Here is a 27199-nt window from a genome sequence, read left to right as displayed (position 1 = left end):
ATTATGGTACAAATAATGCAACAAATGTGATAAAAATTCTTCAGGATAGCATTGTTCATTATGTCAAAATTTTAAAAATATGTCAGAAACCTATTAATCAAAAATTGGTGAGATGAATTAGGATCTATCTAGTTAATGGAAAACCTAAACCATTAAAAAATAAATGTGAGAAGTCTATATAATTGATGTGGAAAGATGTTTAAGACACATTGTTAGGTAAAAAAAAAGTTACAAAACATAAACTACACAGTGATCTTATATTGATCAACATTAATGGTATTATATGTTAGTGTATCTGCAGGCACTTTCCACAAATTGTCATTAGTGGTTGCTCTGGCAGAATAAAATGAGGGTCAACTTTCTCTGATCATTTTGCATATTTCTAGAATGTTTAAGTTTGAAAATCTATAGGATTTACTTTTGTAGTCAAAAAAATAAGATTATTTTAAATTGAAGCAATCTCATCTATAGTTTGAAATGCCTGCTTGATCTTATAACAAATTAAAATGTCAAGCACCTTTGAATGACTGTTTCACATTCGGGGCAAATCTTTAAGAATTATTTAACACTGAGGGACTTAGGTGGGAACTTGTCATTCCCTGCCACTTATCTTCTCTTTCTCCAAGCCAAGCCAATAGCCAACCACAGGGATCAAAACCTAGCAGTTTAAATGGTAGGCAACCTAGAGAGAGTTATTTTCACAGATTACTGCATTAAAAGGAAAGAGTTTCTAAAAATAATTACGTAGAAAGGGTTGAGAAGTTTTCCTAGAGTAAATCTGCATATATTAAATTCATAGAACATCAAAGTGGTCTCAAGTTAACAACTCCTTTTAAAATATCAATATCTATCCAGTGGTGCCTTGCTTAGTGAATCTTACGGAAGAAGAATCAAGATGCATACACACATAGGCACACATATACACAAAAACAGACAAATACAAAAAAGAATTTTTGTTGAGTTTTAGCAGAATAACTAAATGTTTTTCTGTTTTCTTACATACTTCATTTTACAACACTACATATAACAATTGACATCACTATTTAATCAAGACATGTTTCTCAAGCCTATTACACACTTCAGAATGAGTATGTGTGTTAAGCAGAGATAAGTTGTTGCCTACACCAGCAATCGTTTCGTGTATTGCTCAGAATCTAAAGGACTCTAGTTTGCTCACCTAGATTTAGCTAAGTGAAAATACAGAATCTCAGTGAGACATGACGTAATGGAAAGAACTCAAATTAGGATTGACCTTAGCTCTGCCATTCACTAGTCTCGAAGTTACTCAAAGCCTCTATGCCTGAGGTTTCTTGTGTGTGAAATGAAACTAACCATACCTGATTCCAGAATCCCTGTAAGTATTTACCAGTGTGTATGTAAAAAACTAAGCATAGTGCTGGAAATCCCTGTTAATAATATTACTATTATCCTCTGCCCTTATCTGGTGTTGCAGAATAATTCACAGATCAACTTGACAGGTGACATGGCTTTTACTATCATCTTAGAAGAAATCACTCCAGCCAAAAGTCAGACTATGAAAACTAAATAAACTAATATGCGACTGTTACACTTGATTTTTATGCTGGAATTTGTAACTAGGACTGATTTTTCTTACCTTCTGTGATCCTCGGAAGTAAGCCAAGAGTGTTCGGCACATGGGTAAAAGGATAAGGCTGCAGTTGAGGTTAAGAACAGATGCGGAGGCTCTGCTTAGACACAATCCTAGCTGAACAAATAAGGCAAGGTCAGCATACAGTTAAGGACAATAGTAAAGCCCTGACCTGGCTCTACAAGCTACAGGTCTTACCCTATTGCTCTTTTAAGAATCATGCCAAAAGCCAACTCCTTCAAGAGGCTTGAATAGTCTTCCCTTTTCCTCTCACTAAAACTCCCTATGAACAACTGTTTTCTTTCTGTTCTGCACTGCCTTAAAACTTAGTACTCCTCGCATTAATGATAGTGTTACAATCACCTGTAAACACTGTTCCCACAGAAACTCTGTTTCTTGTTCTGCCCCTAACCCACTGTTCTGTCTGTTAAGAGTCTTGAGAGTTTCTGTATATACTGCACCTCCACATGCACGTGGTGTTGGACCCTTTGTTCACTGACAACGTCACAGTTTTCAAGCAAGTTTTTCATGCGTGTTCTCTCTCTCTGGAACACTCTCAGTCTCCACACAACCCACCCATTTACACACCACAGCTTCTCTGCAAGCTCTGCTTATCACTAACTCTATTCATCTTTCTGGTCACATAGTAAGCATGACTCTTCTAGAGATCTTTCCTGGCCGGAAACTAGGCAAGAACCCACTGATATATATGCACTCATTGCTTTCTGTACTTCCCTAATTATGTCTCTAATCTTCTTTCTAATCTTTTAAAAAATTGTTATTTTGTTTTTAATTGACAAATAATAATTATATATGTATGGGTACAATATGATGTTTTAATACATGTATATATCATGAAATGATCAAATCAAGCTATTTTACATATACATCCCCCAAAACACATCATTTCTTTGTGATAAATTTATTTATTTATTTATTTATTTATTTTGTTTTATTTTTTTGAGGCAGGGTCTCACTTTTTCTCCCAGGCTGAGCGCAGTGGTGCCATCAGGGCTCACTGCAGCCCTTTCCTCCTAGGTTCAAGTTATCCTCCTGCCTCAGTCTTATGAGTAGTTAGGACTACAGATGCATGCCATGTGGTGAGAATATTTAAAATCCACTCTTAGTTGGGCATGGTGTAATGCACCCGTAGTCCCAGTTACTCTGGAGACTGGGGCAGGAGGATTGCTTGAGCCCAGGAGCTTGAGGCTGCAGTGAGTCATGTTAATGCCACTGGAGTCCAGCCTGGGTGACAGGGCGAAACCCTGTCTTAAAAAATAAAAAAATTAAAATTAAAATACACTGTTAGCTATTTGGAAAAATACAATACACTATTATTAACTATAGTCACCATGTTGTGCAATCGATTACCAGGCCTATTTCTTCTAACCGAAACTTTGTACACTCTGTCCACTCCCATCCCCACCCTCTGGTAACCACCATTCTACTCTCTACTTCTATGATTTCAACTCTTTTAGATTCAAAATGTAAGTGAGATCATACAGTATTTGTCTTTCTCTGCGTGGCTTATTTCACTTAGCATAACATCCTTTAGATAATCCGTGTTGCTAAAAATAACCAATCTTAAATAAGATGGTGCCTTGAAAAAACTGAGATTCATATATTTGACTATGTCTTGGGAGGAGGATATATCCATTATTTTAAGCACCATTTTCATTTGGTGATAGCTAATTTAAAGCATTATCTTCATATGTTCACACTGAAAGCATTATGTTCATACTACAACAAATGAAGAATATAATGGAATAAAAATGCAGAGATGTTAGCAAAAGCACACCTATTTCTTATTATTAGCCACACATAATTTGGGTCAATTTATGCTTGTTAATACATTAAACCTCTTTCTGCAACCCTAGGAAGTAATTAAAAATACTATCTTTCTTCTTAAAAGAAAAGGAATATTGAGTCATAATGAAGTTAAGAATTTACCCAACATAAGACAATCAGAAAGTTGTGGAGCCAGAATTCAAACCCAGATATTCTGACTCCAGCATTTATACTATTAACCCCTACTTTATCATGCTGCTAAATTGCCTTTAAAAAGAAAATGTCCAGAAGGCACATATTAGGTAATAAACATTTTGTTGAATGACTTGATGAATGAACAAACATTTGAGGTAAGTGGTTTTAGACAACCATCCTAGATAAGACTTCTCTCCTAGTAACCCTCTCCAGCCCCAATAAGGTTATTGTTCTTGTTCTTTTATCATTAAAGGAAACTGAGGTATAAATATTTGAGAAGTACCAGACAAGGTCACAGCCTCATATACATTAAGGATTGCCTACACAGTATTATTAGGATGGGATTCCCAGCATAATTATTCTGTTACTTCCATTTAGTGTGTGACATGTTACCTTGAATTTTTATGTTTTAACCTTTTTCTGTAAGTAAATGTTAAACCCCTCAAGACCAGGGTAAGTATTTCTAAAATGTTTTAATATTACCCTACATTTTTATTTCAATTATCTGTTTATCAATTGCTTTTGAATATATTTTAATGTAATCATCAGATCTACCCTGACAAGCTGAGTAGATGTTATTATTGCCACGTCAGAGATGAAGAGCTGTTACAAAATAATAATAATTAGGTGCACAACAAGAAATCCTGATTCAATGACTTTGGGCAGTGCCTGAACATGGACATTTTTGAAAGCTTTCCAGATGATTCTAATATGCCACCTGGGTTGAACACCACTACCTAAGGCTATTTAGCCAACTGTACTCTTTACAAGTTATGAAACAATGGCAACCATTAAATTATAGCAAGTAAATGTAATTGCATATTTCCAAACTTACTGGCCAAATGTAGCTTTAAAAATACCATTTTTATATTAAAAATACAAAAGTAAATAGTCTAGGCATAAATAAAAAACAAAGCAAGAACAATAAAAATCTCATCTATAGAAAGCTGACACAGTAAGGTACAACAAACAGGTTTACCATCTCTTTATCATCCAATATAGAACAGTCGCTAGGCTAAGTGTTTTTAATGAATCAATGAAAATATTTTCAAAAACCTTGTGAAGTAAGAACTATTATACTCATTTTTTTACAGATGACTTGTATAAGGATCTTAGAAGCTGTATACCTTGTCCAAAGTCAAACTAGTTGAAAAGGAATTCTGTACGCTGGACTCTATGACTCTTTTCATCTCAGGATTAAAACTAAGGCAAAAAATGTACTGAAGGATATGGAAGGATAAATACTAAATTGAGAGACATGAGAAAAGCCTACTCCAATGGCTCCTATAGGCCATATACATTATCCTTAGTTGCCAGTAAAGTATGTTAGTTAAACAGAGGTCTTGGGTTTCATCTTCTATCAAGCATGACTACATTATTTATTACTTAGTCACGAGTTACCCCTATAGTCCTAGCCAGCACCATTTCCTCTTTAGTTGATAATATGAATTTATGTGTTTGTGTCTTATAAGACCTCAAACTTCTCTGACTTTCTATGCATTACCTTAATTCTTATATATTATCATAAGGACATTCCATGGAGAAGCAGAAACCCCAAAGGTACCTCATTTCTCCTTATTACTGCCTCTCAACTCTAGGATCTGGCTTACTCCTCCTTTCTACTCTTTTCCTGCACCCAGGCAGTAAGTTTTTCAAAGGCAGCATCATTATTTATTTTTACAGCTATATATCCTCAGACCTAATAAAATGGTAGTATTCAGTAAATGTTTGTTGAATTGAGTTGAATCTTTAAACACAGATACCATGCTCTGATAAGCATTTTATTTGGTTACAAGTCTCAAGTTAGTTCAAATATTTACAATCTTTGTGGCTATTTTATTCACAAAGCTTGTATGTCCACCAATAACTTTAAATTGCTCAGCTTGCAGTATCATGGAAAATATTATGAAGTGATCACTGAAAATTCCCCACTGTTATCAAGAAGATGAAGTCATATATATATATGTGTGTGTGTGTATACATATATATATACACACACACTCACACATATATACATATACACACACACATATACACACACACACACACACACACACACACACACATATATATATATATCAAAAAGCAGGCACCTCAAGAAAATTCCTAGTTACATTATTCTTACTCCCAGCATCTGTAGGCAACTCTATCCATCAAATTGGGCAATCAATAAATCCTGAGTGAATACACGTATGGGAGCTGAAAAAAAAAGAAATTGAACTCATGGAGACAGAGAATAGGCTGAGAAGAATAGTGGGAAGTGGGGAGATGAAGAGGCAATGGTTAATGGGTACATGAACTCAGTACCCATTAAAAGGAATAATATCTATTGTTTGATAGTACAATAGGGCAACTACGGTTAACAATAATTTACTGTATATTCCAAAATAACTAAAAGAGTGGAATTACAATTTTCCCAACATAAAGAAATGATAAATGGTTGAGGTGGAAGATAGCCCAACTACTCTTACTACACATTGCATGTTTGTATCAAAATATCATGTGTACTTTATACATATATGCAATTACTATAATAATTAAAAATTAAAATTGTGTAAGAAGGTAAATCTAAGCAAGCTTCAAAAAGAAGTCTTGTGTGAATAAATGAATGGATGAATAGAAATAAATAATAAGTAAATTTAGAATACATATATTTTGACAAATATAAATGCACAAATATTTTTATTAATAGATTTTGAAAAGACTAAAGACTTGGTCTGAAAGAAAGTAGGATGAGACCCAAGATGGCTGACTAGATACAACCAGGAGGAACATCTCACACTGAGAGACAGGGACATGGGGAAGACTAGCAAACTCTGAGCAGATCTTCAGCAGGAAAGCATTGAGAGTGGGTGAAGTGAGGACACAGACAATGGGCTGAACTTGAGGAGGAAGCTGGGAGCCCTGTAGGGGGCTGTTGAGCACTGGGTCTCGTTCCTGGACCCCAGCAACTCCTGGGGAAGGAGTGAGTTAAACAGGTGAGGAGTGTTGTGTCCTCACCAGGAACCTCCAAAAGTCCCAGCAGCAAGAGAGCCCATGACTCCTACAGACACTTGAGCTGACAGAGAGAGTTGGTAGAGAGGTGGAAGAAACAGGATTCCAGCCTATGTAGAGCCTAGAGGGTTTGGCACAGGAACAGTTGCAGTGGAGCATGGCCAGGGTGCCCATCCCCCAAGACTCTCCATGTCCTTCTAAGTGATGTCAGCCTTTGAGAGACTGTCAGACCTAAGGAGAGTATGGTGGTGTTGCAAATGGGATGGGACCAGTCCAAACTGCACATCCCCTGTCTTCTGGTCTCTCCTGGGTACAGCCTGATTGTATGTTCCTGCTTGAAGCATAGCCTCCAATGCCCAACCAAGTTGCTTCCCAGGGGTTATCATCATAGCTCCTTCACTGGAAGACTGTGCCTGTTTGTTGAATAACTCCAGTAGACCAGTCCCTGACAATGCACACTAGCCAACCTGAAGCCTTGCCCCACCACAGTCTCCCTCTCCCCATGTGGGCAGACCTCACCTCCCTTACCCAGCCAGTACATGTGTGTGAATGCATCCCACTGTGCCACCACAGATGATACAGAGCTCACTATCTAACCCCTTGCTGACGCAGGAGTGCCCTGTTACACTACCACCAACAGCACAAATGCATACATGGACGCTGGCAACTCTGCCTCCGCCACCGCCCTGCACCATCCACACTGCCACTGCCATAGGCATGAGCATACATACACAGGACCACTTCAGGCTCACTCCCACCAGTGCACCAACCAAGCCTACAGGAGTGAACCCTGCCAGCACCAGCTTTGTAGAGTTGTGGCCAGTAGACTGGGACACCTGAGCCCTCCAGTGAATCAGATTCCTAACCTCAAAGGGCCAGAGACCGAAGCTGGGGGCCTAGTACAGCCGCCCAGAGTTAACCATGCAGCCCAGGAGTGCTGAGCTGATCCTTGGCCCCCTAAAACCTTCCAGAAATAAAGTCAGTCTACTGAACCTACCTTAAACCACAACCAAACTTCCAAAGGCATCAAAGAAAACAAAATTGTAAAAATCTCCACCCAAAGAACAGTAACTTCAAAGACTAAAGGAACATCAGTCCACATAGATGAGAAGGAATCTGGCAACTCAAAAATCTAGAGTGTCTTCTTACTTCCAAATGACCACATTAGGTCCCAAGCGATAGTTCTTAACTAGGCTGAAATGGCTAAAATGACAGAAATATAATTCAGAATATATAGAGAAGCAAACATCATAGAGATTCAGGAGAAAATTGAAACCAAATCAAAGGAAACTAAGAAATACAGTAAAATGATGCAAGAACTGAAAGATGAAATGACCATTTTAAGTAAGAACCAAACTGATCTGATAGAGCTTAAAAACTCACTACTAGAATTTCATAATCCAATCACAAGTATTAACAGCAGAATACACCAAGCTGTGGAAAGAATGTTAGAGCTTGAAGGCCAGTTCTCCAAATTAACTCAGACAAAAATAAAGAAAAAAGAATGAATGAAACCTCCAGGAAATATAGGATTAAGTAAAAGGGCCAAATTACTAATTGGCATCCCTGAGAGAGAGTAAGCAAATTGGAAAACATGTCTGAGGATATAATTCATGAAAATTTCCCCAACTCTGCTAGACAGGCTATCACTCAAATTCAGAAAATGCAGAGAACCCCTGTGAGATCCTATACAAGATGACCATCCCCAAAACACAGTCATCAGATTCTCCAAGATCAAAATGAAAGAAAAACTGTTAAAGGCAGCTAGAGAGAAGGCACAAGTCAAACTACAAAGGGAATACTTTCAGGCTAAAGTGGACCTTTGAACAGAAACCCTACAAGACAGTCAAAATTGGGGGACTATATTCAGTATTCTTAAGGAAAAAAATCCCAACCAAGAATTTCATATCCAGCCAAACTAAACTTCATAAACAAAGGAGAAATAAGATACTTTTCAGGCAAGCAATAGCTAAGGAAATTCCTAACAACAAGACTTGCCTTATAAGAGATCCTGAAGGGAGTGCTAAATATAAAGACAAAAGACCATTACCAGCCACAACAAAACAAACTTAAGTACGTCGACCATTGATACTATAAAGCAACTACACAATAAAGTCTGCATAATAACCAGCTAACAACATGATGATAGGAATAAATTCACATATATCAGTAATAACCTTGAATGTAAACAGGCTAAATGCCTTAATTAAAAGACAGAGTGGCAAGCTGGAAAAAGACACAAGAGCCAACTGAATGCTGTCTTCAACAGACCCATCTGACATGCAATGACATTCATAGGTTCAAAGTAAAAGGATGGAAAAAAATCTACCAAGTAAACACAAAACAGAAAAAAGCAAGGGTTGCTACTCTAGTTTCCGACAAAACATACTTTAAACCAACAATGAACAAAAAAGACGAAGAAGGGCATTACATAATGGTAAAGGGTTCAATTTAATAAGAAGACCTAATTATTCTAAGTAGGTATGAACTCAACACAGGAGCACCCAGATTCATTTAAAAAGTTCTTAGAGCCCTATGAAGAGACTTAGATAACCACACAAAAATGACAGAAGACTGCAAAACCCCGCTAATATTATTAGGCATATCCTTGAGTCAGAAAACTAACAAAGATATTCAAGACATGATCTTGACACTCGACCAAATGGACCTAACAGATATCTACAGGACAATCTACCCCCAAACAAGTGAATATACAATCTTCTTATCTGCACATTGCATATACTCTAAAATTGACCACATGCTCAGCCATAAAACAATTTTCAGCAAAATTTAAAAACCTAAAATCATACCAACCACACTCTGGGACCACAATGCAATAGAAATATAACTCAACACTAAGAAGATTGCTTGAAACCATGCAATTACATGAAAATTAAATAACCGGCTCCTGGATGACTTTAGGGTAAACAATGAAATTAAGGTAAAAATCAAGAAATTCTTTGAAACTAAGAAGAACAAAGATACAACATACCAGAATCTCTGAGACACAGCTAAAGGAGTGTTGAGGGGGAAGTTTACAGCACTAAGCACCCACATCAAAAAGAAAGACTTCAAATTAACTACCTAACACCACAGCTAGGGGAACAAAAAATAACCAAAATCAGAGCTGAACTGAATGAAATTGAAGGAGGAAAAATCATACAAAAGTTCAGCAAATGGTAAAATTGGTTTTTTGAAAGAATAAATAAGACTGATAGACTGCTAGCTAGACTAATATAGAAAAAGAGAGATGATCCAAATAAACACAATCAGAAATGACAAAGGAAACATTATTACAGGCTTCAGAGAAGTACAAAAAACACTCAGAGACAATTATGAGCATCTTTATGCAAACAAACTATGAAACCTAAAAGAAATGAAGAAATTTCTGGAAACATAAACCCTCCAAAATTGAACCAGGAAGAAATCGATACCCTGAACAGACCAAATAATAAGTTCCAAAATTGAATCAATAATAAAAATCCTACCAGTCAGAGAAAACCCAGGACCAGATAGATTCATAGCCAAATTCTACCAGATGTATAAAGAAGAGATAGTATCATTCCTACTGAAATTATTCCAAAAACATGAGGAGACTTTCCTCTGACTCATTCTGGTACCAAAACCAGGATCATTCTGGTACCAAAACCTGGCAGAGATACTACGAAAAAAGAAAACTTCAGGCCAATATCCTTGATGAAAATAGAAGCAAAAATCCCCCCAAAATATTAATAAATCAAGTCCAGCAGCAATCAAAAAGTTAATTCACCACAATCAAGTAGGCTTTATACCTGAGACAAAGGTTGCTTCAACATACACAAATCAATAAATGGTATATACCACATAAACTTAAATATTAAAAAACCATGATCATCTCAATAGACGCAGAGAAGACTTTGAGTAAAATTCAACATTGCTTCATGTTAAAAACCCTCAACAAACTAGGCATTGAAGTAACATAACTCAAAATAATAAGAGCCATCTATGACAAACCCACAGGGTTTGAAAAGGGAAAAGCTGTAAGTATTCCCCTTGAGAACGGAAACAAGACAAGGATGCCCTGTCTCCTCTCACCAGTCCTATTGAACATAATACAGGAAGCCCTAGACAGAGCAGACAACTAAGAGAAAAATATAAAGACATCCAAATAAGAAGAGAGGAATTCAAATGATCTCGGTTTGCAGATGATATGATTCTAGGCCTAGAAAATCCAATAATCTCTGCCCAAAGCTCCTAGATCTTATAAACAACTTCAGCAAAGTTTAAAGATAAAAATATTAAGGTATAAAAATTAGTAGCATTTCTATACACCAACAATGTTCAAGCTGAGGGCCAAATCAAGATCATAATCCCATTCACAATATCCACAAAAATAATAAAATACCTAGAAATACAAATAACCAGGTAAGTAAAAGACATCTGCAAGAGAATTATAAAACACTGCTGAATGAAATCAGAAATAACACAAACAAATGAAAAAAAATTCCATGTTCATAAATGGGAAGAATCATTATAGTTAAAATGGCCATACTGGCCGAGGCAATTTACAGATTCAATACCATTCCTATCAAACTACCAATGCCAGTCATCACAGAATTAGAAAAAAAACTATTTTAAATTCATATGGAACCAAAAAAGAGCCCAAATAGCCAAAGCAATACCAAGAAAAAGAACAAAGCCGGAGGCCTCACATTACCTGCCTTCAAATTATACTACAAGACTACAGTAACCAAAGAAGCATAGTGCTTGTACACATACACACAGTCTAATGGAACAGAATAGAGTGCCCAGAAATAAAGCTGCATACCTACAACCATCTGATCTTTGACAAAATCAACAAAGGCAATCAATAGGAAATAATGTTGCTAGGATAACTGCAACTATATCCTCCTAGCAACAGTATACATGGTGCTAGGATAACTGGCTACCCATTTGCAAAATATTTAATCTGGACCCCTTTCTTAAAGCAATATAAAAATCAACTCAAGATGAATGAAAGACTTAAATGTAAAGCAATATAAAAATTAACTCGAGATGAATGAAAGACTTAAATGTAAAACCTAAAACTATAAAAAGCCTGGAGGATAACCTAGGAAAAATACCATTCAGGACATAGACCTTGGCAAAGATTTCTGATGAAGACAACAAAAGCAATTACAACAAAACCAAAAATGGACAAATAAGATCTAATTAAACTAAGCAGCTTCTGCACAACAAAAGAAACTATAAACAGACAACCTACAGAATGGATGAAAATATTTGAAATCCATGCATATGACAAAGACCTAGTACACAGATTCTGTAAGAAACTTAAACAAATTAACAAGCAAAAAAAACCAAACAATCTCATTAAAAAGTGTGCTAAGAACATAAAAAGACACTTTTCCAAACAAGACATACATGTGGCCAACAAGCATATGGAAACAATATTCAACATCACTAATTACTAGAGAAATGTAAATCAAAACCACAATGAGATACCATCTCACACCAGTCAGAATGGCTATAATTAAAAAGTCAAAAAATAACAGATTCTGGGAAGGTTGCAGAGAAAAGGGAACACTTACATGCTGTTCATGGGAATGTGAATTAGATCAGCCCCTGTGGAAAATAGTTTTGCAATTTTTCAACAAACTTAAAACCAAACTTTTATTTGATTCAGCAATCCTATGATTGAATATATACCCAAAGGGATATAAATCATTCTACCATAAAGACGCATGCACACATACATTCATCACAGCACTATTCACAAGAGCAGACATGGAATCAACCTAAATGCTCATTAATGACAGACTGGATAAAGAAAATATGGTATATATATACCATGGAATACTATACAGCCATAAAAAGAAACAAGATCATGTCCTTTGCAAGAAATATGAATGGGGCTGGAGGTGATTATCCTAAAACAGAAAACCAAATACCGAGCACATGTTCTCACTTACAAATGGAGAGCTAAACATTGAGTAGACAGGAACGTAAAGAATGGAACAACAGACATGGGTCTACTTGAGGGTGGAGGGTGGGAGAAGTGAGACATTCAATAAACTATGTCGTACTATGCTTATTACTTGGGTGAAAAAAATAATCTGTACACTAAATCCCCATGAAACACAATTTATCCCTATAGTAAACCTGCACATGTACCACTGATCCTAAAATAAAAGTTTAAAAAAATATGAGAAGAAAATATTTAAATCCAATATTAACATTATGGAGCAGAAGAAAGTGAAATGAGGGATACAAAACCTCATTACAGAGCATCTTATAAGTCACAGATCTTAAAGTAAAATTGACCAGTAAAATCCCACTATTAGCTCTTTCAAGTTATGAAAAAAATTATTTGAATTTTCTAATGTTTGCATTGCTCATCTGCCAAGAGAGAACATAATACTACTATGTGAGGAAATTCAGTCACAAACTACTTGTAACATGCCTCTAAAACGTTTTCTATTCAATAAATGCAATCCTTAGTAAACTTTTGTTTTATTCTGCTCCTTTTGGGAAGAAAGAATTTTAAAAAAAGAAGAAAGGGAGCAAGGGAGGGTAAGGATGAAAGAAAACTAGCTAACTGCATTAATATATAACAGCAACGAATATTTTAAAAAAACATTTTAAAGATTTTATTTTATAAAAGTAATAAAAAATGTAAACTGTGTAGTAAAAAATTTAACAAAAGAAAAAAAAACCACAAGACACGTGTAAAAACAAGAAACTAAAGGAATGTAAGAGAAGGGCTAAGTAGATAACTAATACGCCATGTTTCATGTAGGGAGATTTAATATTGTAAAGATGCCAATCTCTCAAAATTGATTTACAAACTCAATGTAACTCCAATCGAACTTCAACAGGTTTTCTTCATAAAACTTGGCAAGCTGACTTTAAAATGTATGCAGAAATGCAAAACAGCAGAAACAAAGTGAAACACTAAAAGAAAAGGAGACACAATTTGGCCTTCACATAATAGAACTTACTATAAAGTTACAGTAATTCAGAACGTGTTTCTTGCGTGTAGATAGATAAACTGACCAATGGAACAAAGACCGGTAAACAACTATATATGTATCAACTATGATATGTGACAGAGGGGGCATGTCAGATTAATGGGAAAAGAGTCTATTCGATGAAGGAAAAAATGGGTTATCATATACAAACAAAATCACACAACATCCTTGTTTCAAACCACCCCAAAACATTAGTTCCTGAATAGTTAAGAACTTAAATATCAAAATCAAAATTCAAAACTTTTAATAGAACATAATATATTAATCTTTTGGACATTAGCATAGGCATTGGATTTCTCAAGACATAAAAAGTTGGAACTCAATCAAAACAAGTAATACATTAAATATACAGGCAAAATAAAACTATTTTTTCAATGTCAAAAAATGAGAAACTCAAAATTCACAATAGTGGTAATCTCTTGCAGGAAGAGAGAAGAAAAATATAGACATATGATGAGATAACCAAATATATAGATGTAAATTATGCATAATGTTCTAATTCTAGTTGTATGTACAGATATTCATTATATCATAAGTCATTTGTATAAAATAAATAAAGGAGGATCATACCTAAATTAACAAATTGGGATAGGAACTGAGGAATATTAGTAATCAGATTCTGTCCATCTAATATAAACAAATAAAAATAATTATGTATGTAAACTGTTTAATGCCTACCATATAGCAATAATTCCTATTAATAATAACAGGAACACTATTCTCTGGATTACCACTGAATTCTACATCCCAGATCAGCTGTGCTTCATACAAGCTAATTACAATCACATGACACAATGTAATTTTCAAAGAATCAGTCCCCTTTGGTATTGATGCAATATTTTTTTGGCAACAAATTTGAATCATATTCTTGCTAGCTTGTTATCTGTTGTTGTCTGGTACTATCCACACTTTTTAGATGAACAGTGTACAAAAATATAACAAGAGATGGGGTCATATCTGTATACATTTCCTGAAGTAGGCCACAAAACAACTCTATTTTAATGACACTGACTAAGAATATGTGTAAGACAGGTGCTTTTCTTATCTTGAATTTGTTCATGCACTTGATATTTCCAACTTAACTGTTGGCAAAATGTCAACTTTGTGTTTATTGTCAGCATATGAAATACAGTTCCTGAAAGGGAGACAGGATAACAAATAGTGTTTTCAGGAAAGCAGTAATTTTCATTGACTGATATAAAAAGTAATTAATATGTCCAGTTAGGCTATTTCTACATCTTAAGTTGGAACACCTTAGGGATACAGTTTAATGGATATACCAGTAAGTGGACAAACAGACATAATACTCTCTGGACTATCTAAAAAAGGTTAAACATAATTTTCTATCTCAATCAGTAAAATAATTATCATTTGAGAGTGACAGGTTTTTCTTGTTTATATAGGGTTCCAGAGAAATAGAATAATTATCTCTTTTGATCTGGCATTTGCATATGATAAGAACATTTTAATTCAAAGGATTGTATATGACAATTGTTTTTGTAGTTTTAATGTAGCTAAACAATAGTTAATTTAAAATATTTCAGAAAAAAACTATCACAAAAGTTCAGGAATTAAGAGATACAAATAAATCATCCATATTTCCTTTGAGATTCAATGCTTTAAAGAAAATCTGTATACATCTTCATTGTCTAACTATGTATTGCATGTCTGAAAGTGTTTTATTATTGTGTTTATATTAAATTCCACAGTAATTTAATTCAAAGTGGCTTTAAGTATCCCCTTGGGATAAATAGAGTTTATTTTAGCATCAACTTCTTTATGATTCTGCAAAATCCAACTGGAAATTTACCAACAACCCACTTTCTCATACATGTTTGCTCCCGAATATAGTTAGTTTTTTAAACTAAGAAGTAAACTTCTTTTTAATAGGTTTTCACAGTACAAAACGTTCTCATTCAGAAGCAGTGGAGTGAGGAAAATGGAGATGGACCCATTTTAAAGTGGCAAGATTATAAGAAAACATTTTATCTAGTTACTACATGGGCAATATTTTATTAAACAGATTATTTTGTTTGATCATTATTAATCCATAAGCTTCCTAAGCATCAGTTATCTCATGTGTTTATTTTTTTAAAAAATGACTGTTCTAAGTTATGTGTCCAGTCCATTCTATGTGAATGATTTGTTTTACCCTTCCCAGCTACTCCAGAGTTTTTAAATTTAATCAGGTTAGTTGTCACTAGATGGAAGTGTTATTTTCAAATTTGAAGTCTCACCTGTCAAGGTGTCTAAGATACATAATTAACTCTGGATTACATATGTAATTTTTAAAACTACAAATAGATTTTAAATGAGGACATATAAATAAAACATAGTTTAGTTTTTGTTATGAACTAAATGCTGTTTCTCTCCAAAATTCATTTGTTGAAGCCTTAGTTGCCAATGTGATGCTATTTGGAGTTATGGCCTTTGATACAAAATTAGATGTAGATGAAGTTATGAGAATGGAGTCCCCATGATAGGATTAATGTCTTTATTTTTTTTTAAATTTTTATTATACTTTAAGTTCTGAGCTACAAGTGCAGACCGTGTAGGTTTGTTACATAGGTATACACATGCCATGGTGGTTTGCTGCACCCATCAGTCCATCAACTACATTAGGTATTTCTCCTAATGCTATCCTTCCCCTAGCCCCCCACTCCTCGACAATCCCCAGTTTGTGATTGTTCCCCTCCCTGTGTCCATGTGTTCTCATTGTTCAACTCCCACCTATGAGTGAGAACGTACAGTGTTTGGTTTTCTGTTCATGTGCCACATTTTCTTAATCCAGTCTCTCACTGATGGGCATTTGGGTTGGTTCCAAGTCTTTGCTATTGTGAACAGTGGCGCAATAAACATACATGTGCATGAGTCTTCAGAGTAGAATGATTTATAAGCCTTTGGGTATATGCCCAGTAATGTGATTGCTGGGTCAAATGGTGTTTCTATTCTAGATCCTTGAGGAATCGCCACACTGTCTTCCACAATGGTTGAACTAAATTACACTCTCACTAACAGTCTAAAAGCATTCTATTTCTCCACATCTTCTCCAGCGTCTGTTGTTTCCTGACATTTTAATGATCGCCATTCTAACTGGTGTGAGATTATATCTCATTGTGGTTTTGATTTGCATTTCTCTGATGACCAGTGATGATGAGCATTTTTTCCTGTATCTGTTGGCTGCATAAAAGTCTTCTTTTGAGAAGTGTCTGTTCATATCCTTTGCTCACTTTTTGATGGAGTTGTTTTTTTCTTGTAAATTTGTTTAAGTTCTTTGTAGATTCTGGATATTAGCCCTTTGTCAGATGGATAGACTGCAAAAATTTTCTCCCATTCTTTAGGTCGCCTGTTCACTCTGATGGGATTCAATTAAACTAAAGAGCTTCTGCACAGCAAAAGGATTAATGCCCTTGTAAGAAGAGGAGGACACCAGAGTACCCTCTCTCCTTCTCTCACCAGGTTAGGATACAGCAAAAAGGCAGCCATCTGTAAACAAGGAAGAGGGCCCTCATCAAACCCTGAATCTACTGACACTGTAGATTCAGTGTTGCACTTCCCAAGCAACAGAAAAATGTTTGTTGTTTAAGCTGCCTAGTCTATGATATTTAGTTATACCAGGGTGAACCAAGACAATCCTATAGAAAAATATTTTTAAATGCCATTTAAAGTAAGTTATTGAACAGCATATCTAGGTATACCAAGTACATTTTTTTAAAATCTCAAATAGTTTCTTATCTTAAATATTCTACTTAATAAATTTTAATCTTGAAATAGTTCATTGAGAAGGATACAATTTCCTTACCTATAAAACAAACATAACATAATAATCCTACCTGTTAGGGCTTTTGTGAAAAGTGAAAACAGTCTAAAAAGTGCAGACAGTATATAGAGTTAACTCATTGCCATGAGGTCACTGGATCACATCCTTTCACTAAACACTTTTTTCTGTATTTTAAAGTAAGTGCTATCTGTTCCACTCACATTATTAATTGAACACATATTTATTGTGATCGGCACATAATTTGGGACACTATGAGTTCAACAGTGAACTAAAAACATAAAATTCCCTTTCCCTTAGGCTGCTTATGTTTTAGTAGAGGAAACACATTAATCAAATAACTTGATAAGCAAATACAATTTGTAACAGTGATAAATGAGAAACAGAGTATGAATACATGTAACAGGAAATCAGATCTAAATGGAAAGATCAGCAAGCCTTCCTTGATTAATGGAAAGTAAAAAGGAAACTGAGATCTGAAGAATAAAACCAGAAGTCAGCTAGAAATAAGGACATCCATGCAGGGAAAAAGCAGCATGAGAAGTGATGTGTAGCAAATGAAAACATGGTGTATATATAATACATAAATAGTAGGCCAATATGTTTGGTTTGGAAATGAAGGGTGAAGGAACATAAAGCTGAAGAAGCTGGTCAGGGCAGAACATGCTAGACTTTGCAGGTTACATTAAGAATGTGTCTTTATCGGCCGGGCGCGGTGGCTCACGCCTGTAATCCCAGCACTTTGGGAGGCCAAGGTGGGAGGATCACGAGGTCAGGAGATCGGAGATCGAGACCATCCTGGCTAACACGGTGAAACCCCGTCTCTACTAAAAAAATACAAAAAAATTTAGCAAGGCCTAGTAGAGGGCGCCTGTAGTCCCAGTTACTCGGGAGGCTGAGGCAGGAGAATGGCGTGAAACCGGTAGGTGGAGCTTTCAGCGAGCCAAGATCGCGCCACTGCACTCCAGCCTGGGCGACAGAGCAAAACTCGTCTAAAAAAAAAAAAAAAAAAGGCTTTATCTTGTGTTTGTTTTGTTTTGTTTTGTTTTGTTTTGCTTTTTTGCAGAGCGTCTCTCTCAGTCTGCTCTGGATGTTTTAAGAAAATACCATAAACAGGGTGGCTTATAAACAACAAACATTTATTTCTCTCTAAAAATTCAAGATCAAGGCAGATTCAGTGCCTGGTTAGGGCCCACTTCCTCACAGACAGTGCCTTCTGCTGGCGTCCTCACGTGGTGGCTAACTAGCGCTCTGAAGCCTCTTTTACAGAGGCACTAATCCCAGTCATGAGGGCTTTGCCAAATCACCCAAAGGCTCCACCTCCTCATACTATTGCCTTAAGGGTGAGGATTTCAACGTATGAATTTTGGAGGGACACAAATATTCAGTCCATAGCACAGAATGATTGTGCTTTAAGCCAGGAAGTGGCATGAAGAGATTAGTATTTGGCAATGATTATTCTCAGTGAAGTGTGGACAACAGATTGTAAGGAAGTAATTTTGGCAATTACTTTACTTTGTGTAGTTAATCATCACACCAGTAAAATTTTGTTAGAAACAAGGACCACATTTCAAGTTAATTGTGTGTGAGTTACATATAGAAGGGATTCTGTTGTGACTAAATATTTTACTTATCAGTAAATTTATTTTGCTAAATACTAAAACATATAATTCTAAAACTGGAAAACTGAAAGGGCCTAGCTCATATCGTACCTCCCACCCACTGTCTAAACTACTTCTCTGACAGTCCCTAACCAAAGGTAATTTACACTCTGTTTGAATTCTTCTGGATAACAGGCTATCCCACTGTTCTGTTTTGTTTTCTTACACCAGGATGAAATGTGTGTCTCTCTAACGTCCACCCACAGAGCTACTCCACATAATAATTTTCCTAAGACAGACATTCAAAAACTGAAGATAAAAGTGGTATAATTTCCTAATCCAGTCTTGCCTTCTCCATGCTAAATACAATTAGTTGCCTCTACAATTCTTGATATAATTTTAAGACTCCATCATCTTTGTGCACCAATATTCAGCACATTCTTGACAAAAGCTCATTGCACAGAGCAGTACTGAAGACTATCATCTCTGTTACTAGGGATGTTATCTGCTAATTTTAAGATTGTGTTATCTTTCAGGGAAATTATGTCACATAAAGGCTCATCTCGAGTTTCCAACATATAGATTTTCTCCACATTAATTTCCCATTAAATAATGATCCCTTTATCCTATACTCAAAAGAAAAATTGGGAGTGGGTGAGAGAAGGTACATAAATGCAAGAATTAACCTTTTCTATTATGTTGATTGTGAATCCTATATTCTTATATTTTTCCCTCTCATCTTTGCCTCAGCTGGAAATTTTATTTGATTGTCATTTATTTATTTATTTTTAGAGACAGAGTCTCATTCTGACACTCAGGCTGGAGTACAATGGTGTAATCATAGTTCACTGCAGCCTGGAACTCCTGGGCTCAGCTGATTCTCCCACCTCAGCCTCTAGAGTAGCTGGGACTATAGGTGCATGTTACCACACCTGGCTAATTACTTTTATTTTTGTATGGCTATTTTGCCTAGGCTGTTCTTAAACTCCTGGCCTCAAGTGATCCTCCAACCTCAGTCTCTCAAAGTGCTAGTATTACAGGAGTGAGTCACCACACAAGGCCTGAAAGCTTTACATTTATGTTTTCCACATTTTCATCCAAATTCTTGGCAAAGCTATTAAAATGTACCAAATCCTGTGAAATAGCTGACTCTAGAGAGGACTCACAAACTATCTGTTTTGGTAAATTAACTTTCAAATGAACATGTTGCTCTCAACTGGGAATTTTCTCAACAAATTACGGGAACATAAGATGATATTCTACATGTAAATATGTACACTAAAGTATTGTTCAAAGGGATTTCAAAAGGCCAGAGAGGTTAGTTTGAATAATTGGTCATTTTTCTGGGTGCTTCAACAATTAGGAAAATAAAATTAAACATAATGAAACCTTAAAGGTGATAAAATATTTTAAAATTCTGATTTGGCATTGGTGTTTGTCTAAAAATATGTAAATGTGTGCTCATTGAGATCAATTTTATTGACTCTTCTATCCCAAGGAAAATTTTAATCAAACCAAACAATGCCTATACAAAGCCTAATTCTCTTGTGCTTTAGAATAAAAAATCTGTAGTTCTTTCATGGCACCTTACAAGTCATCCAGTTCAACCTTCTTTTTGCCTCTGTTTACACTGCTAGTTTATAAAGCTGCAAGAATGGGAACCCAAGTCTCCTCTCCATGATGTGTGTCACTTCCCTAGCAATACATCGCTCTCCAAAACAGAGTTGCAAATTCGCACACCTTGTCTAGTGTTCTTTCCATATCTTTTTTTTTTTTTATTATTATTATACTTTAAGTTCTAGGGTACATGTGCATAACGTGCAGGTTTGTTACATATGTATACTTATGCCATGTTGGTGTGCTGCACCCATCAACTCGTCAGCACCCATCAATTCATCATTTATATCATGTATAACTCCCAAGTGCAATCCCTCCCCCCTCCCCCCCCCATGATAGGCCCCAGTGTGTGATATTCCCCTTCCCGAGTCCATGTGATCTCATTGTTCAGTTCCCACCTATGAGTGAGAACATGCGGTGTTTGGTTTTCTCTTCTTGTGATAGTTTGCTAAGAATGATGGTTTCCAGCTGCATCCATGTCCCTACAAAGGACGCAAACTCATCCTTTTTTATGGCTGCATAGTATTCCATGGTGTATATGTGCCACATTTTCTTAATCCAGTCTGTCACAGATGGACATTTGGGTTGATTCCAAGTCTTTGCTATTGTGAATAGTGCCGCAATAAACATATGTGTGCATGTGTCTTTGTAGTAGAATAATTTATAATCTTTTGGGTATATACCCAGTAGTGGGATGGCTGTCTTTCCATATCTTTACACTTTCTTACTCTTTCAGTTGCTTATACTGTTACCCAATCAATAAATTTTCCTCTCATTTTATGTAAATCTTGACAAAGGCTTCTCAAATTGGACTGTACATAGTTATTACCTGATGGGCTATTTTAAAATAAACCACTTTCTACTACTGCACTTTTGAAGTTCTTATTCCTGAGGTCTCAGGTGGGGTGAGTGCTCCAAATCAGCACTCACTGATTTATAGGACAATTTGAAGTCAGACAAACCTGAATATGAAGCCCCTTTACTAGCTGTGTGGGTTTAGGTAACTATGTGACTTTATCTCAGTCTCGTTTTCCTCATCTGCAAAATGAAAAAAATAATAATAATAATATACCTACCCCAAAGGGTTATTGTGTGTATTAAGTGAGCATATATACTATTTAATGCAGTGCCTGACATATAGTAAGAAGTCAACAGAAGTTATTGTCATCATCCTGGTGTCCCTAGTCATCCACACATTTAAACTTGCTTCAGAATTTACGTGAACTTATGGCATGGCTTCCTGCAAATCTCCAGGCTACCTTTCCAGCTACAGCTTTGGAAAGTGACATCCTCATTGCAGTTATATAAACTGAGCTTTATTTCACTCACCTTATCTAAAGAAGTCAAAGAAAGTTCTAGGCAACTACTATGTGTTCTGTTAATATATGGTGGATGAATGAATGAGGCTAAGAGATGATCCTTCTATGCCCTTATTTTAGAAAAAGAGAATACCACAAGTGATTACCCAGGAAATCTAGTTAAGATCTGGAATCAGAACTCAGGACATACTCTTTCCATCCTGTCGCTCAGGCTCAGCAGCTCTGCCTCCACCCTCCACTCTCTATCCCACCCCTTCAGAGGCTGGGATTTCCTCTGGAACAGCACCCAATTAAAGAAAATTTTCAAGGCCACTATAGCTTTTGCATGAGACTGTGTAGATGATCTAGTCCAACCTCCTTTTTTTGTCCCAATTTATATTACAAGTCTGTAAATAGGCCTAACTGATGATACCATTAGGCTACTTGGCTACATATACTTTTACATTTTATGCCTCAGTTTAGCTCCCAGATGCATTATGAAGATTACCCAACCCAAGTTGTTATTACCTATCTCAGTTGACACTGCAGATCCACAGCTCAGACTGCTGCTATCCCTTCTATTTGTATTGGCATTGTACCTCTTCCAACTCCCATGATAACTACCAGATGGACTCTTTATTAATCTTTCAGTTACAGATGAAAGTGCCCCCAGTGTCACTTTCTCTGTAATGGTTTGCTAGCGACTATATCCCTATCTCCACCCTCATTTACAACTCTGCAAATTTCCCTTTCACATACATTTAGACAAACCGGGAGCATGTTTCTCAGTGTTTCCTTTTTGCGTTTCACCATATCTCTCCTAGAGCACTTAATTCTTTCTATTGTAATGGTTTACGTATTTATCTCCTTGTCTCCCACATAAAGCTAGCAAGTGGCTGCACAGGAAAGTGGCAAAGCCCAAACTGCCTCTTACCTTTGAGGATCTCAAAAATACACGATTATTAATAAATAAAATTGTTTCTAATAAGTACTCTTTGGGGAAAATATGTTCTGAGCAACGAAAGTCAACAAAAATAGTCATGAGACAGATACATGAACAAAAAGAGAAACCACATAAAGTAGGCTATACAATTTTCCTAGGCTACGGTAAGCATATTTTTATTGTCTATATAATAATCAAAAGGTCTATGGCAGAAAATCCGAAAAAAATATTTTTCCTATGCATATAAGTCAAAACTGTAGTCCTAATTTAAATGTTTGGTTAATATCATGAATAAATTATAATGGGGATATAAATTTTGAATATAGTAGGACATTCCATGGGAACAAGACTGCACTTAAGAATAAAAAATGACATTTCAGTGAAGGACTGGTTAAAAAGCTGATTACCTACCTTTTTCGATTGTTTTTGTTTGTTTGTTTGGCTTTTTGAGACGGACTCTCTCTGTCACCCAGACTGGAATGCAATGGCGCAATCTTGGCTCACTGCAACCTCTGCCTCCTAGGTTCAAGCTATTCTTCTGCCTCAGCCCCCTGAGCAACTTGGATTACAGGTGCATAGCACCACACCCTGCTAATTTCTTGTATTTTTAGCAGAAACAGGGTTTCACCAGTTGGTGAGGCTGGTCTTGAACTCCTGGCCTCAAGTGATCTGCCCACTTTGGCCTCCCTAAGTGCTGGGTTTACAGGCATGAGCAACTGCACCTGGCCTTTATTACCTAACTATTTTGATAAGGTTATTTTGATAAGGTTTCATATGAATATAATGATGAAAAACATGTCATGAGTAACCAGAAAATGATTAACAATAACTGAAGCAATCAATTCTCTTTAAAAATTTCTGAAAATAAACTACCAATTCAGTGCTCCTGGGGTTTAACCAAAAGCTCATGTATGTACCTTAATGCCATAATAAACTATAACTCATTCCAAATGATCCCAGCTCATTTCTGTCAACTAGCTTCCCTGGAGACTTTTAACTGTGATGTAATTTTTGACTCAAGTTGACCTATCTTCTCATCTATAATCTGCTTTTCTTTTTCCTTAATACTGTCTCCAAAAGAAGCTATCAATTCTAAAGAAAAAAAAATGTGTAATTTTTTTTCATAAAACTAAAGGGGCTACCAAAAATATATTGTTCATTCTGACTTTATATCCAGATTTCCTTATGCTTAACTCAAATCTTTTCTATCTGTTATATGTCATCATTTTTATCTACCCTTTCTAAAAATGACATTCTTCCATTTTCAGTGGGAATGTGGTTCTTCCCTAGAAAAGCTATTACAAGTCAGAAGGACTCATAGCTATTACATAAAGAGAAGAAAGCAATATTATAACATGATATTTTGTCCCAATTTTGTCTACCTTGTCTTTCCTGTGCCAAAAGTACAGAGGGCAGAAAACATTTACTTCTAGACTCTGTGTCTGTCTGGCAAAGTTAAAGTTCAACATAAATGGGATTCAGAATTGCATATGAACACAGCCAGGGGTTTCTAAAGACAATATTGTCTAGTGAAGAGTTCACCAGGTGAAAAGGATTATGAAATTTTAATCACAATTAATGCCTGTGACCTCTATCAAGGACACTTGTCTCCAGAACCCAGAGTTGAAGAATTTATACAATAGTAAACACTGCCTTCACTTTTCCTTATAGAAATGGACCAAGTGAAAATGGTTTGACCTTGTTGGCTGAAAAACATTATTGAAGTGGATTTTTTTTAGTTCATCTATTAAATTCCTATCAATATTTATGCCCATCCCTTATTCTATACACCTTTCTAAGGCTCAACAACAAGGTTTCAAAAGTTACAGAGCATTTGATTTTATATCACTCTTACATTTTCCTCCCTCTACAGAAATTATCTGTGCACAGGAGAAGGCATGGAGAAGTCGAAAGTGTTTTGCAGAGCATGGTTGACTAGATAGCTGAAACAGGCTTTGTGTCTCCTACATCATGGGTCCAGCACATCTGATCACAATTACTGAGTGTTTAGTTACCTCTCAGCTACACCTCATCAAAAACAATCATTCCAAAATGTTGTCTCATTGCTCTTTATCTTTAAACCATGTTTAATTTTTCAACATTCCTCTGAAAATTAGAGGCCAAAACAGATATACTGGTGGCCTGAACAAACAAAAACAAATTGAGAGAAAACACACATAGCAATGATACCTCCTCATTGATTAGAATTTTAATCAGACTATCCATGATGATATATATTAAAACTCATATAGTGAATACAGGATATTCAATATAAAGATTTTTTTCTCATGTCTGCTAAGCATAGCCTACTTAAACATATTGTCTATTTTGATCCTCCTGAACTTAATCCTGTTTCTTATTAACTCTTATTAATTGAATCTATAAAATTGTTTTTAAATTCTATCTCTGTCCTCAAAACACTAGCAATCTTAGCTAACTCGGCATGTCTTTTAACTATTACTTTCAACTTTTGAATGAAGTCGACTCATCCAGTCTTTCCTTGGGGAAAAAAATAAAACACTGCCTCCAAAATAAGCTATCAATTCAAAGAGAAAGAACTCTGGATATAAAGAAAGAGCCAAAATGCCTAACACAGTAGGTACTCAGTTAAGATGGACTAAAATAATGGATAATTTGTGCAGACTATTTTCCTACATTTCCTGATATATGCATGTTAAAGCATTAGATTCTTCTGACAAACCCTTCACAGAGTTTAACTGGCCAACATGCAGTGGACCACATTAGTTCAGTTGTTGGGAAAATAATGTTTAGTTTGGTGCGAAATCAATTGCAGTTTTTACTTTCCATGGCAAAAAACACAATTACTTTTGCACCAACCTAATAAATTAAATGAAACGTAAGATGATATATTTGTAGTCCTCTTTTCTCCAATTGACAATCACTGCATAGTTTCCAAATGTTACAAATAAAAGTTTTACAACATCAGTGCCACGTTTCTACAAAGACAAAGGAAATGCAATTCAAATTTAATCTTTTTTTCTCTAAAAAATCTAATATTGAGTGAGACCACTACATCACATCTTGGAACTTCTTTATAAAGTAAAATGACATACAGAAACACTTTTCTAATTGTACAAGTAAATTTCTACAAGGATATTCACTGCCCTATGATTTGTAATACCAAAAAAAAAAAAAAAAAGAAATTCAAGTTGTCCAACAATTGAGAAATGCAAAAGAAATTATGGTGTACCTTATGGCATTATGGTGCACTATGAAGTGGTTAAAAATGAAATAAGTTAGCCTCACATAATAGAAATGAGATAGTAATATCAATCCAGACTACTGAATTAATAATATGCACATGTATATATGTGTATCTACATATACAGGCATTGATATATAGGCATAAACATAATTGAAAAAGATTCAGGTGGTTACTTCTAAGATGTAGAGGGAAGTTTCTATTCTTTTTCTATTGTATCATCAGTGTTTAATATACAGAATCAGGTATTTCTTTGGAAATTTAACATATTTTAATAATTAAGTACCAAGAATTAAATGGATAAATAACCAGTACAAATTCACAATAAAAAAATTAAATGGGTTAATATACTTTGAAAATCTAATAACATATCCAAAGGACATATGAAAACAGAGGGGGTATTCTGCACAATCATGTTTTTCCTTGCAGTTTCTAGGTCAGTAAAATAACAGAAGTCAGTTATATTTCCAGAAATATGGGAGTGTTTAAGTTTTGTGTTCCATTTATTCAGTGAAATATTAAAAATAAATAAAATATTATTAACAAGATTATGATAACAGAGATAAATCTAATGTGATATTTATGCTACATTCTACAGTAGGAAACAAAACTGTTGATTCTGAATGATCACACTGCTATATAAAAAAATAAAAAAAATGTACTGAGGAAATGCACCAAAATGTTAATAGTGGTTATGTGTGAGTGATGATATACAGAACATTTTTTTCTTTTCCTCTATTTTCTATAATAAATAGGAAAACAATTAGTAAATATAAAACAGTTATAAGAAAAATTATTTTTCTTAAGAAAATAAAGTGGGCAAGTCTTAAAAATATAATTTGAAGAATAATATTGTCCTCAAATATTGATAATATTTTAAAATTTTCCATTTCTACTTTTGTGCATTTTTCATTTTTCCCTAATGGTTTGCATTATGTTCATATTGGAAAATGCATGATTAACTTTTAAAAATTACCCTGAAAATATTTAATGGCTTAGGATGGAATCTTTCAGAAGAAGGGTATTAAGTTGCTGATCCATTTTCTTTAGACTTTTGATAAATGAGGATATATTAATGTAAAGTGCAGGATTCAACAGAATAGGTTAGGATGAGATGGAACAGGATGGGACAGGACAGGACAGAAT

The 27199-nt window shown here is 35.3% G+C and overlaps 1 protein-coding gene across 5 annotated transcripts in view; it reads right to left on the bottom strand.

Annotated features, from left to right (window-relative positions):
* Window positions 1–27199, bottom strand: part of NOX4 (NADPH oxidase 4) — a 170205-nt gene that overhangs the window by 126864 nt on the left and 16142 nt on the right. For 4 of the 5 annotated variants that reach the window (XR_004053751.1, XM_030918987.1, XM_030918989.1 and 1 more), the window contains exon 3: window positions 1616–1726. Coding sequence is in view for 4 of the 5 variants with exons in the window: in XM_030918987.1 (XP_030774847.1) it covers window positions 1616–1726 (111 nt within the window). In the remaining variant the exon portion in view is untranslated. The remainder of the gene's footprint in view (window positions 1–1615; window positions 1727–27199) is intronic. The other variant, XM_030918988.1, reaches the window with a different exon arrangement.

This window comes from Rhinopithecus roxellana, chromosome 15 (assembly GCF_007565055.1).
Source record: "Rhinopithecus roxellana isolate Shanxi Qingling chromosome 15, ASM756505v1, whole genome shotgun sequence".
Lineage (NCBI taxonomy): Eukaryota > Metazoa > Chordata > Mammalia > Primates > Cercopithecidae > Rhinopithecus > Rhinopithecus roxellana.
The sequence above is the reverse complement of the archived record's forward strand: the minus strand, read 5'-3'. Positions and strand labels throughout refer to the sequence as shown.